The sequence below is a fragment of the Panulirus ornatus genome, chromosome 17 (genome assembly GCF_036320965.1).
Source record: "Panulirus ornatus isolate Po-2019 chromosome 17, ASM3632096v1, whole genome shotgun sequence".
Taxonomy (NCBI): domain Eukaryota; kingdom Metazoa; phylum Arthropoda; class Malacostraca; order Decapoda; family Palinuridae; genus Panulirus; species Panulirus ornatus.
Window position 1 is genome coordinate 49454995 of NC_092240.1, and position 13092 is coordinate 49468086.

General features: G+C 36.0%; 2 protein-coding genes across 9 annotated transcripts in view; one reads left to right on the forward strand and one right to left on the reverse strand.

Moving 5' to 3' along the window:
- FipoQ (F-box/LRR-repeat protein FipoQ) overlaps window positions 1-13092 on the reverse strand; it is a 170431-nt gene that overhangs the window by 109842 nt on the left and 47497 nt on the right. The window lies entirely within an intron of this gene.
- Window positions 1-13092, forward strand: part of LOC139754727 (zinc transporter ZIP13 homolog) — a 168242-nt gene that overhangs the window by 86483 nt on the left and 68667 nt on the right. For 3 of the 5 annotated variants that reach the window (XM_071672430.1, XM_071672429.1, XM_071672427.1), the window contains 2 exons: window positions 7294-7341; window positions 7819-8054. In XM_071672430.1, coding sequence (XP_071528531.1) covers window positions 7823-8054 — 232 coding nt within the window. In that variant the 5' untranslated portion in view covers window positions 7294-7341; window positions 7819-7822. Of the gene's footprint in view, window positions 1-2134; window positions 2243-7291; window positions 7342-7818; window positions 8055-13092 lie in introns of those variants that run through there. The other 2 variants (XM_071672431.1, XM_071672428.1) reach the window with 2 other exon arrangements.

The following is a 13092-nucleotide window of genomic DNA, read 5'->3' on the forward strand; positions in this document are numbered from 1 at the left end:
GTACACGTCCTATTTGCTTGGTTTTTAAGGGATTAATTGGGTTGTTAAGGTGGTACACGTCCTATTTGCTTGGTTTTTAAGGGATTAATTGGGTTGTTAAGGTGGTACACGTCATATGTGCTGGTTTTTAAAGTGATGAATTGGGTTGTTAAGGTGATACACGTCATTTGTGCTGGTTTGTAGGGTGATTAATTAATTGGGCTGTTACAGTGACATACGTCATTTGTGCATTTTTTTAAGTGATTAATTAATTAGGCTGTTACAGTGACATACGTCATTTGTGCTGGTTTGTAGGGTGATTAAGTAATTGGACTGTTAGGACGCTAAGTGCTCACAATGGACAGTTATCGTGAAATGTGATAATTGACAGCATTAAATGCTCTTAAATGTGAACTGTAATTCATCATTTACATGGTTTACTGCTGCTGTAATGTGTGTCTTGAAGTTATGTATTGACGAAGTGAATAACTGTAATTTTTGTATCTATGATGGATTTGCTGTGTCAGTTATTGAGCATCATTTCATCATTATCATGTCAGTTATCATCAGTTAGGGTTTAAGGATCATTAGCGAGCCAATGAACAATGAACACTTGATTAAGTACATGTAAATGGGATTTAGTAATGTAATGGATGTGAAAATAGCTTCTCCTTGGTCTCATTCTTAATTTAGCGTCAAGTGTTTCAAACAGCCTTATTATTCATCTATCTAGGCCCCCCATGACAGTGTGATTAGATTATGTACATCCCTTTATCCTCAACTTCACCATTTATGAACTTATAGACAAAATTTGGCCCTTTTGTCGCAAGCTGTATACTTGTTCGTGTCTCATTTATAATCAAAGCTTAATTATTTATTTCCGAATTCTCATTATTCATCTACTGTGTATTGTATTTCTAGTCACGTTAATTTTTCAGTGTAATATTTTGTACAGCCACCCGCCATTACTATTTATGTAGTTTTTCTCTCATATTTTCAGTATTCGTATGTACTTTCATAGTATTCCACACTATTGCTTTTTTCCTTTTTAAGATTGCCCATATCTTTCATATCTATCAGGCCTTCAACGTTGGTTCATTAATGCTCCCCTTTACTCTAGAACAGCAGCTATCTGTGGTGTTCAGGGACTGCGCATGAATAATTTTGATGCTTTCATTGTAAAGCCATCTTCATTGGTTGTTACATCGTTAGCCTCCACCTGCACAGATTTAGACTCAGCTAGATTTACATAAAAAGACTGAAGATAAGATCATACGTAAAGAGCTTGGGTGTGTATAGATAGCACTCTTGACATGAAAAGTTGATAGAATTGAGGTTTATAGACAGTGGTGGACATGGGATAAATTGGATGAACTTTTTGATGGCATGTAGTAGGGAGTTGTAAACAGTGATAACATATCAGTAGTGGAGGGTAGAGTTTTCAATCTCCTTTGTCAAATATTCACATTTTCATTATGTTCTTTTTTAAAGTAGTTTCTGAGGGTTAGTGTAAATGTCTGATAGTCATATGATTTTGAATTACAGGCCTTATGTTACAGTCTGTGTAGGTGTTCTTTGGGTTAGCTATGTACTTATTGGCTCAAAGAAAATTTTGAATGTTTCAACAGAGTTTAACATATTTTGTAAGTAATGATAATATAGTTCCCATTCAATAATTTATGTTGTTTTGTCATCTTCATAGAGGGAAATCAGTTATCAGATGTAGAGAAACGGATTCATGATTTACCGATCAGAGACAGTATAGTACAATATAGGTACGGTGCTAATAAACATAAGGTGTCAGTAACTTTTGAGATAGTCCTCTGAGTTCTCTGATCTGTCATTGCTGTAGCAGCACTGGTACATTGCACATGTATATTTACTTTTAGAATTGTAAAGATCTTATTGTCAGTTGCTTGAAAATATGAATAAGTGAACCTTCTTATAAATACTTAATCGCAGTTTACATATTGTCTGGGAAGTATTTTATGCTGTGTCTGTTATCCTTTGTTTCATTTACTGACTGGAAGAGTGCCAAAGCCATACTTGGCAGGAGGCAAGTGAGGTGACAGTCAGTCAGCTGTCAGAGGTTCTACCAAGCAATGCGCACTTCATTGGAAGCTCGGCTACAGAGCACTACACTGTTAAAGCTCCAGGAAGAAACATCTCACTCTTGGCTACAAAGGATTTCTATTTTTAAAGCTCTTGGCAGAAATGCAAACCTCTGCTGCAGAGCAATTCTGCTTTTAGGTTTAACCTCCAGGTAGAAACAGTTGAAACAATATACTTTATGTCTGTGAAAACCTCTGTGAATTATTAGTGAAATTATCAGACATAAATGTGAATATTAACGCAAAAAATATCAGTGTTGTAGTAAAACTGGGAAAGTGTGGTTGACTTATATTTTTCATATTTGCACATGCTTCAAACAATTATATATGATATTGTGCATCTCTAATGAATGAAATTGATGTAAAGACAGTATTCATGATGAATAAGGCGAACAGGAAAAGAAAGAAATTGATAAGTGAAGTGACATTGGATTTTACTGGATATCTTTGCTGAAAGGTTCATTGATTCTACAACAGGTTTCTTTCCTTCATTGCGTAAGATACATAAAGCTAGAAATTGATTTGATATTCAGTCTCTTTTGTGAAACTGGAAGTGTTTTTAATTTGCTTTTAGGATATAGATATGGTACGTGCACAATATTTTTTACAAGCAGATAATGATGCCAGTGTGGAGATGTGACTCTTTCCCTTGCCATGTAGTAAATCTCACTAAATTTTTTTTTATTTAGTATTATAGAGTTGATTTTTAAAACTTCGGTGTAATTTGATCGAAGTAAAAGTCATAGGATTATATTTGGATATTGATACTGCACTGCATAGAAAAACATGAATTTGGTTTTACAAGAAAATGCCCCTTTTATTTATTTTTTTTCTAAAAGCACCAGTCACAGACATGGGTACTTATACCATGGCCAGGCATAATGGAAAAAGTGTCACTAGTTTCTCAAATGATAACAGATGTGCCTTTGAAGGAAGCAAGATGGTAGGAACTGAGGGAAAGAAATCTAAGATTGAGAGTTCTCCAGAGTGCCTGTATAAGTAAAGAATGGATCACCTAAGCTTCGAGTTGTCAGTACTCTCATGTCATCTGTAGTACATAGTTGCCGTTGGTTGCTGGGACCTAGGTAGAGAAGGAGACATAAAGGCGCTTAACTTTTGAGAGCAGAAACTATTGTAATGACCTTCAACATATTTAGAGAGAAAGGGTTCTGGTCGAAAATTGAGAGAGGGGGAATCGTTTGGCAAATAACTTTTTTTGCTGAACTCTGTCAAGAGGGAGAATGGAGGAACAAGTTGCAGGACATATCCCAATGTGTTAAGAGTTTTCATAAAAGGTTAGAGGATAATTTGACATGTAGTGTGAATGCTTTGATAATCATTTGCATAATCCTTATTATAGGAATATGTTTTTATAACTATATCTAGTATACCTTGGTTTTGTGCATAGATATATCATGTGTCATTCGTTTGGAACCTTGAACAAAAGATGATACAGATGGTCGCCTGCGACTTGAGGAATTAGAGTGGAAGTGTACTGGAGAGGGAGAAATGATTGAAGAAAACATGGCATGGTGTATGTGAGGCAGACATATAAGGACACGGATAAGTGGAAACATTTGGTGTTGCCACTCCCCTGATAGGAAGTCTTGGAGGGAATGGCATCAGAGATATGGATATATATGTATATATAGATAGAGATGAAGATAAATATACCTGTATCAGTTATTTAAGATAGATATAGATAGAGATGAAGGTAAAAGTACTTATGTTAGTTATTTAAAATGCTTGTCACTGAAGTCTTCTCCATACTACACTTTTGTTTTATAATTTGCCTGGCTCTGTATCCTCTATTAATTACTTACAATACCTGGAAAAAATGTTTAATGTTGTTAGAAACATATCCGCCTAATTAAAGCTCAAGTTATATCAGCATAGTCTACCAAACCATCGTCATTAGTTAATCTTTACCAAACTATAATAAAATCATCTTTTTTTTGGTAAAAACTATTTAAAGAGGATTGTACTTGGTATCACCAATCAGCATGACCCTCAAACCCTCAGCTGGGGGATTTGTGTATGGAGCCAGTGTAGCTAACTTACATTGGACTGTAATCAGATTATGTACTGAACTGTCTCATCAGGTACGTTGATAAGGTTTCTAGAGTTATCATTAATATGATGATAGCCATCAGTGGTTAAGAGATGTCTCTCTAAGATGGTATCATTTGTTTGGCCCAGAATTGTTGTGAAATGTAGAGTAAATGTTAATCTTTAAGTTCGTCACATTTTTGTGTAGCTTGCGGTCACTGACGTAACAAGTTTTTGTGGAGCATGCAATTATAGGTATGGATTCTTTCAGAGTATATCCATCTTATGGTTTTCATTTCAGTGAACAATTATCACAAAATCTTTTGTTTGAATGTTCAGCCAGTTATATGAAAATTTTTACTCCCAAATGAAAAAAGAGGAATTACAAGGCTCGTAGTTGCACTGCTATGTTTTAAGTCCCTTTTGATGTCATAGCCTGAGAAGGACTGATTAGTAATCCTAATTGGTTGGTAACTAAACTGGTCATATCGGGTATGATCTCTGATGAATTGATTAGCCACATCGAAGAACTTGGTCATTATTAAAATATTGTAGTTCTGGCATATGGTTGTAATAGAATGAAAAAACTTAGTGTTTGATATAGAAGTACAAAGAGAGATATTAAATGCAAGACGAGTTGTGTGAGTTTTAAGAAATGTGGGATCTGAAATAAGATGAAATATCCTGAAAATGAGTTTTTGGAGAGCTGTTATAGGGCAGCCTTCAGTGATTGAGTGATATTTGGCTTATATGAAATATTTTCTCACCTGTCGTCTACTTGGTAGGCCTCAGTGTCTTTTATTTGATGCCCTGCAGCTCTTCACCATATGCCTGCATACGATTTTACCTTGGGAGATTCCCCCAGTCTTTCTTGTTCCTTAGAATTTCCCTTTTGCCTCCAACTCCTCATTATCTATCTCTTCATTCTTGGTCTTGTCACAGGTGTTTATTGTGTGGTTGTCAAAGGAACAATTTAACGCAGATTAATGCTTTACTTATTCTTACAATGAGGCCAAGTCATCCCCCTGGAGAGTTCCTTGCCTTCAAAGCCCAGGTGATTTGTTCGTTCTGTCTGTGGTCTCTCAGTGAAACCTTTCCAGTGGGTCTGAACCCCTTCCATTTTCACTGTATCTATTCTGCTCAAATGTTTGGTTGTCGTTGTCCATTGCTATAGTGCCACAGAACAAGATCAGTCTTCAAATCAATTCCTTAACCCTCTGTATTTCAGCAGTGGATATAACATTCCTGTGTTTATGCTGTGAATATCTATTGTATATTTAATTCAACATTTCATACCCTTTTTCCTTGAGAAATACTCCTATATCAAATTCTCGGTCTCTCTTTACTTGGTATACATCTGTGTTACGTTTTCTTTCATCTCCTTGAATTACCATGACTTGTGAATCTTCCTTAATGATCGTACCATTTTCTCCATTGCCACACTATCATCTACATTGTGCAAGTCTCATACTGACTCTGTAACCGAAGCAATGTCTGCAAATGCGAACGCAGTTTCTTGATTTTTGTCAGTTCATGTATACAGTGAATAACATTAGAGAGGGGACTCCATCATCTCTCTCCCCACTCACCACTCTAATATAGTTTTGATACCTAACAAGGGATCATACTATGCCCTCGCAGTTCTTGTACAAGTCTTTTGTTGGTTTATAGATTTTTCTGTTGACTTTGTATCTCTCACTCTCAGGAATATGAAGATAGTATAACATTTAGGTGAATAGTGGTTCATACATAGTTTATGAGAAAACGTGTGGACTCGTCATTCGTTAGTCACATATTGAATCATATGAGAGTGGGATTCACTACTGTTAATAGAAGAAAGGAACTAGTGTTGAAGTAGATAAGGTGTGCATACATTGAATTCAGAAAGAATTATCAGGGCAGGTTGTATATGATAAGGATAGTTTATCCAGGAGAAATCAAAGGTTTGATAGAAAAATTGTTATGACTTTGAGGGTATATCTGATATCTGTATCTCAAGATTTGTAGTCTGTCGGAATACATGGAGAGATAATAACATGACTTGTGTGGTGTTTGACACAGGTTTAGTTGGTAGCCTTTAAAAGTTTTTCATCTAGTACAGAAATGTGATGAACACCACAGCCTTAGATTTTATAGTTATAAAGAGTCCAGCGTGAACTAAAGACATTAAGGAGAAGGTGAAACTGCTACCAGGAAAACATTTTATGGAATGGGGAAAGATGAAGACTTAGTGTTACAGGAAGTACTGAGGGGTATCAAGAAAGCTTGAGAGAAGTTATTCAGATAGATATGAAAAATTGAAATTACTAGATGGTGGCAAAAGTACGGCATTTCACATAAAGTGAATAATGGGTAATAATTTTTAACCTAATTATATTATAGAAACGTAGAAAAACTCTTCTCCTGCTTCAAAAAAAATAGGGATTGCCCCTTTTTTTAAGGAAAAACTTTAATAGTAAAGTTATAATGACTCACGATATTTAGTTGTGAGAACTTACTTCACATATAGTAATAAGGCTTTTAGGAGGATAGATGTTTGCCTCGCATAGAGACTTTAGCCTTCTTGTTGGGTCATTAATGTGGGGAATGATGTAGTGATAGATTACTTATTAAGGGAAAGGTCATGCTATACCTGATTGTAGAATTAGGATGATTAAAAAGGACAGTTCATATGACATCCTGAAAGTGGATGTGTTCCTGAGGCAACCTTGCTAAAACAGAAGAAGCTTTTGTTTTTGATTACCTGTATGTACAGTTTGGGGAGAGTTCTACGCTTGTGAGGTCCAATCTCTTATTTTTTAGATATGTTAATGTCTTCATATGACATCCGTGATTAATGACCATATTAGATGAGTTTTTAAGAATGCTTTTTTAGTTGATTGCAGCGTATAGCACTGTGTTATATAAGAAATATATATACCTCTTTTTCTTCTTAGTTTAGAAATGCTTAGATATCACTTCCTTATGTTTTGTGGTTTTTGTTTTTGTAAGATATGTGTTAACTTGATTGATCTTTGTAGCCACAGGGTTAGGCTCAGTAGTGTGGCTAATTTTATATGTTTGATGTTCATTATTTGTTGATCGCATATACTCAAATTTATGACAATTCACCAAATTTATCTGTTCATTACACAAACTCTTTTCTTTACTACAGGTGCTGGAGAACGTGTGCAGTGTGATTATTTTTGAGAAAAGATTTGAGGTGAGAATTGCCTTTACATATTTTTGCAGTTTACAATTACAATTACAGTAAGACAGTTGAGGTATAAATCACGTCTCAAAATTTTCAGTTTTCATTCCTTTTTCTATTTAGTAGATTTATATATATTTTCATATTTCATTCAGCAGCTGTGACAATCTAGCAAATTCATTTTCCTCCAAATATTCCTGCATTGATAATTGGAACAAAAGTGTTTTAAGTCCAATGTATTTTATTGATATTTGTATATTATTCTATTCACCCTCTTCATATTGCAAGGATTCACATGGAAGATGATCAGATGTAGCTAATTTACGAAACATCAGATTTAACAGCGTATTTCACTCAAATTGCACCAAATGAATTTAGTATTAAAACATTTGCTTGGGTATTGTACCCAGGAGGTTAAGTTGATGATCTGTCTATTTTATATTTATTGCAGTGTTATAGATGCATCATTTTCTATCTTTCTAATTGCAGGGGGATGCAAAACTCTAGTCCAGAATGGCTAGAGTCAGCCATGGGATCTAGTGTTGTGGTGTGGCCCCCATGGCCCAGTGAGTGGCTACAGGGGAATCATATGGACTCATTGGCTGTCCTGGCTACTGAATACCAACCATGGATCTGCTCAGTGATTGCGGCCATAGCTGTTGGCTTGGCTGGCATTTTGCCACTATTCCTTCTACCCACTGATCATGAAATGAAAACAAGTAGTGGTGAGTACTGTATAATGATTTGTCTTTGCATTGACATGTTTTGGATTTGCCAGTTTGGAAATTTGGGAATGTAGCTGTCACTATGTTTTCGTTTTCTATTTCTAACATGCTCAATTCATAGATAGAATTTCTATCAAGTCCTGGTCTTGACTGAATGAAGGGGAGAAATGGAAAAACATTATATTATAGCCCGCAAATATTTAAGGAAATTGAAAATTTTACTTTTTAAAATGTTATATTCATATTTTTTAAAAGCTCTGAGATTATAAAGAGTTCAAAGTTTAGCAATAGAGGGAAACAGACATTAGCATGACCCACTCTTGATTAGCCATTGTCCACACATAGTACAGTTATTATTGTTTTTAGTTCATTTCTGTTTCAGTATTTCTGTCTTATTAAAGGTTATCTTTTTGTCTGTCTGTAGATACGTGTAATGCACTGTATTTTGAATCTGATCTGTAACTGCTGAAGCTAGCAGTTACAGATGAGATAAATATATATATTCACAGACATATAGACAGACAGACGACAGTTAAACTAGTGATCTTCAAAGTAAACTTCTAAATATGTGAAGATAGAAACAAATCGTTCATTTGCTAAGTCATGTGTCATCAGCCTTGTGATATTACTCAATTTCCAAGGTTAGAGGATGGAACTGATTATGTACGTGTTGTGCGTCACTTTTTATGACCTTTCCGAATTTTTTTTATTTTGCGTACCATGGTGCGGTACTTGTTCTCTTGAGCTTTAACTCATGATTGAAAGTGAAGCCAGATCACACATAAGTCCATTTGTATATTCATTTCGAATGTTTTATGACAACAGTTGTTTTGATGGTAATATCACCAGCCAGACACAGCCTCTCATGACAAGTTATTGCAACATTATTAGCTTCAATGAGAATCTTAAGGCATCTTGGGAATTGTGTAGTTTCCACGCACTGAAATCCTGCCCAAATTTGATCAAATGATATGAGATCACGTGATGTATTCTTACTCACCTGAAGTTTTAAAAGAGCTAAATCACTTCTCTGAAAGATCAATTCTTGTGGCTTGAAGTTCTATGGTTTCTAAGTACAGGGTTTATTTATTCATCATGGATTTTGACTCTCCATGCGGAAATTCTCAATTTCCTAGGTTCTAAACTTGAATCTTGCATGTATACATCTGTGTACATAGCAGCTCCAAGCTTCTAATCTTGCATGTATACATCTTTTTACGTGTATGTCAGGGACTTTAACTTCTGTTTGTTAACTCATCAAGCCCTTGATGATCGAAGCTAGAGTGACATCACTCATCCATATGTTTGTCATTATTTATGTACATCCTGAACTTTGATCTCACATATAGAGACACAGATTTCATACATACTAATAAGATGAAAAATAAAGTATGAATTGGAATTAGTCACTCACTGCTAGAGCCAAGGGTGAATGAAGGAGGATATATAGTCTGGATTGCTGACGATGGGAAATGACAGTTTAGTACTTCATTATCATGTGCTTGTGCTCACTTTTTCCATGTTCATCTTCAGTATTATGGATATATTTCATTATGATACGGTTTGACCTTAACTTTTCATGGGTCTATTATCATTTTTTGAGTTGCTGTTTATCGGAAAAGATTTCTTATCCAGCATCTGCCAGGCCTAAGCAGTTTTGGGTATGAGAATAAGCAGGTTCCAAGAGCTTTTTCATAAGATATTTTGCTTTAAATCTTTCAACAACTCATTGTTCTATGGTACTTTATTTCTGTAACTGTCTTTAACAGTTTTAGACAGTATTGAATGTGTAAAACAAACTTTTTAGATATATTACTTATTTTTTCCATGCACTTTTGTATTCCTGCCATAGCAAGTTAATCTTGCATGCATCCACATTAAAAGTAAAACATCATTGATAAATGTACTCTGCAATTAAATGTGAAGATTGAAATATGCCAATTTCGTGATTCAGAAATGCTCTGAAGTAAATGTTACAGTTTCGGAGATTCAGGAAGCAGTGGTGTACTGAAATCTGCATCTTGCATGAACCAGTCATCTAAGAGGTCGAGGAGGTCTCTGAGTTCTTTTTTTGTTCAAATGTTGATGAAGGAGCATTTGATACTGATAGACTATATTATGCTTTGAAGATTTTTGGTAAACTATGGAGGCATTTGTGAAGAGATCTATAATGGCTACTTGCTGATGGATTCTTATTTTGTCTGCAGGAAGATATGATTGAATAATTAAGTTGCATAACTTTTTGTGCAGAATTTTATGACTTCTTTCCAGCAAATGTGTGCAATTTGAAGATGTTCTGTAGCTTTAGCCTTAGAGTTTTATAGTCTTTAGCAAAATTTTCCTTATCTTCTCCAGTTCCTGGTGTTTAGACCACTCTCCTTAGCTTATGCACTAGTTAAAAAGAGAATTACTTCAGTTTACAGATCTGAATCAACGCTTTCTAGAATATCGTCATCTTGTAGATCAGTATTTAAATTGGTTTTAGGTTTACTTTTGAGAACCTAAAGTATGTATGGGCCGAATATTAAGATCATCAAAATCTTTGTCTGAAGATGGCACCTACCTGAACGTAACCAAAGGAAAGAATAGTCACTAACTTCTCCCTAATGACATTTCTGCAGTCTTTCATACATAGGTTACACTGTGGATTACATTATTGATATTGCATATTGCTTTGAAATCCTACACAGTTGTTTAAGGAAACTTCTGGCATAATAACATTCCTTGTCGTGAAGTGCCATAGTCCACTTGTTGGATCAAAGAAGTAAGAACTTCAGGCATCTGATTGGTTACGTTTCACTACTTTGCTGGAAGAACTGTCCATTGATATCTTATAAGATGCCATAACACTTGCCAGTAGCAGAAACCAAAGAAATATCTCCAGAATAAGGAAAGTGAACCAGCTCCTCAGCATAGTGCAAGTGGAACAAGTTCTGAGTGTGGAATGGGAGAATAAGGATGAAAAGTTGATGATGATGATGTTAATGATGGTAATATTGTTAGTGCTCTTAATTTGCTGTTTTCTAGTGTAGTGAGGTGGCACCAGGAATAGCTGAACAATGGCCCTGTTTGCTCACATCCTCTCATGTATTCATGCATACTTCACCCGAGCCATGCACCCACAGCCTTACCTTTCATAACCATGATAATAATATTTTTTTTATACTTAAATGCCTCTCCCTCCATAGTGCGATAGCATCAATAACAAATTAACAATGGCTGCTTTTGTATGCATCAAACCCCTGTTTGTTATGCATAATGCAGTGACACCAAACCACATCATTCAATGTAAAGCCCTGTAGACCACTCCATGGTATACCTTTACCACTTCATCTGCCTTGGTTCAGCTCACTGAGAACATGTCGTCCCATGTATACTTGAATATGACAGCAGTCCAATTCACTCTATTCGTTGCAAGCATCTCATCCACCTGAATGATCAGATCCTGGTACTCCAAAGCCTCTATTGTATCATCCTTCCATATCCCTCTTGTTCCCCTTTTTGCCTAATTTTCTTCACGTCTGACCTGTACATCCTGTAAGTTATTCTTTCCTTATTCATATTTCCCATATTCCCAAACTATCACTTTACCCTGACTGGCCCTTTCAGTCAGGCTGCACCTGCTGCCATGCCTCTCTCTCTCAATTTCATTCCTCATACGATCGCTCCATATCACATGACTCATTATCCTCAAGCATTTGATAACCAATATGTCCACACTATTCTTTTCCTCTCATACAACATTGTTAGGGTGACCCTCAGACATACCCATCTTTTTCCATACAGATGCTAATTTCTCTTTCCACATGCTTCGTAATGTACCAGGACCTTGGTACCTTCTACCCAGTGACTCGCCTCATCCCCCATGGTCCACTCCCAGGTATCGAAAATACTCCATTTCCTCCAGGTCCTCTCCATTCATACTTAGATACACAAAGCATCCTATGTAGTTGCCCTTGATATATTCAAAGCTTTTGACAAGATGTAACATCAAGGTCTCATCTCTTAAGTTCCCTTCTTTTGGTGTGCCTCGCTCACTTTGCTTCCTTATATCTGTCTTTCTCTGGCCAGTCTGTCTCCTTGGTATTTGATGGATCAGCCTCGCCTCCTTTCTCCATCATAAGTGATGTTCTTCAAGAGTTTGTCCTGTCTTCTAAACTTTTTCTTCTTTTTATCAGCGATTTACTTTCTTCCACTAATGACCAAATGCATGCATATGCTGATGACTCAACACTGCATTCCTCCATATCTGCATTCCATTGCTCGATCTGCATCTTATCTTGACAACTTCTGAATAAACTCAGACTGGATATCTCAGTGGGGTATGTGAAATCTGACTAAGTTTAATGCCTCCAAGACTCAGTTTCTGCTCATTTCTATTTTGCAAATTCCTCATAACTTTCCTCTCTCCTTTAATGGTTCTGTAATTCCACCTCTTGACTCAATAACATACATGGTATTACTTTAACATCCACTTTATTTTGGAAACCTCATGTTAAGAAAATAGCTAAGTGTGCCTCTAAGAAACTGGGAGTCCTTTTTAGATGTTGAAATTTCTTCCTAACAGTTGATCTATTTATGCAAAGGATTGATCGGTCCTTGCATGGAATACGGCTCTTACCTCTGGTGTTGTTCTAACTTCATCCTTACTTGACAGAGTTGGAAAGAGTCCAACGTATAAAGTCTCCAAGGCTAACTTCAAAACATATGCTGCAGGGTTGGATGACTTTCCCTCATCTACAAGTATTACTTTAGTTTTTGCTCCCTAGAGCTATCTGTTTGTGTGGCCCCACCATCAGATAGACCATGCAATACTTGGCGAGCAGCTGCATCACATGATTACTGTTTGGCCAATGGCAACTCAGGGGTGGGCTGTTATAATAGCTATTTCTTTCCCTACACCTCAGATCTTTGGAACTCTCCACCCTCTCATGATTTTTCCCAAAATCTATGACCTGGAACAGTTTTAAAAGTTTTTTCTTCTAAAATTCATAGATTCTTTCCCGTGTCTCTTCTGTTCCCTTTCATTAATCTCTCT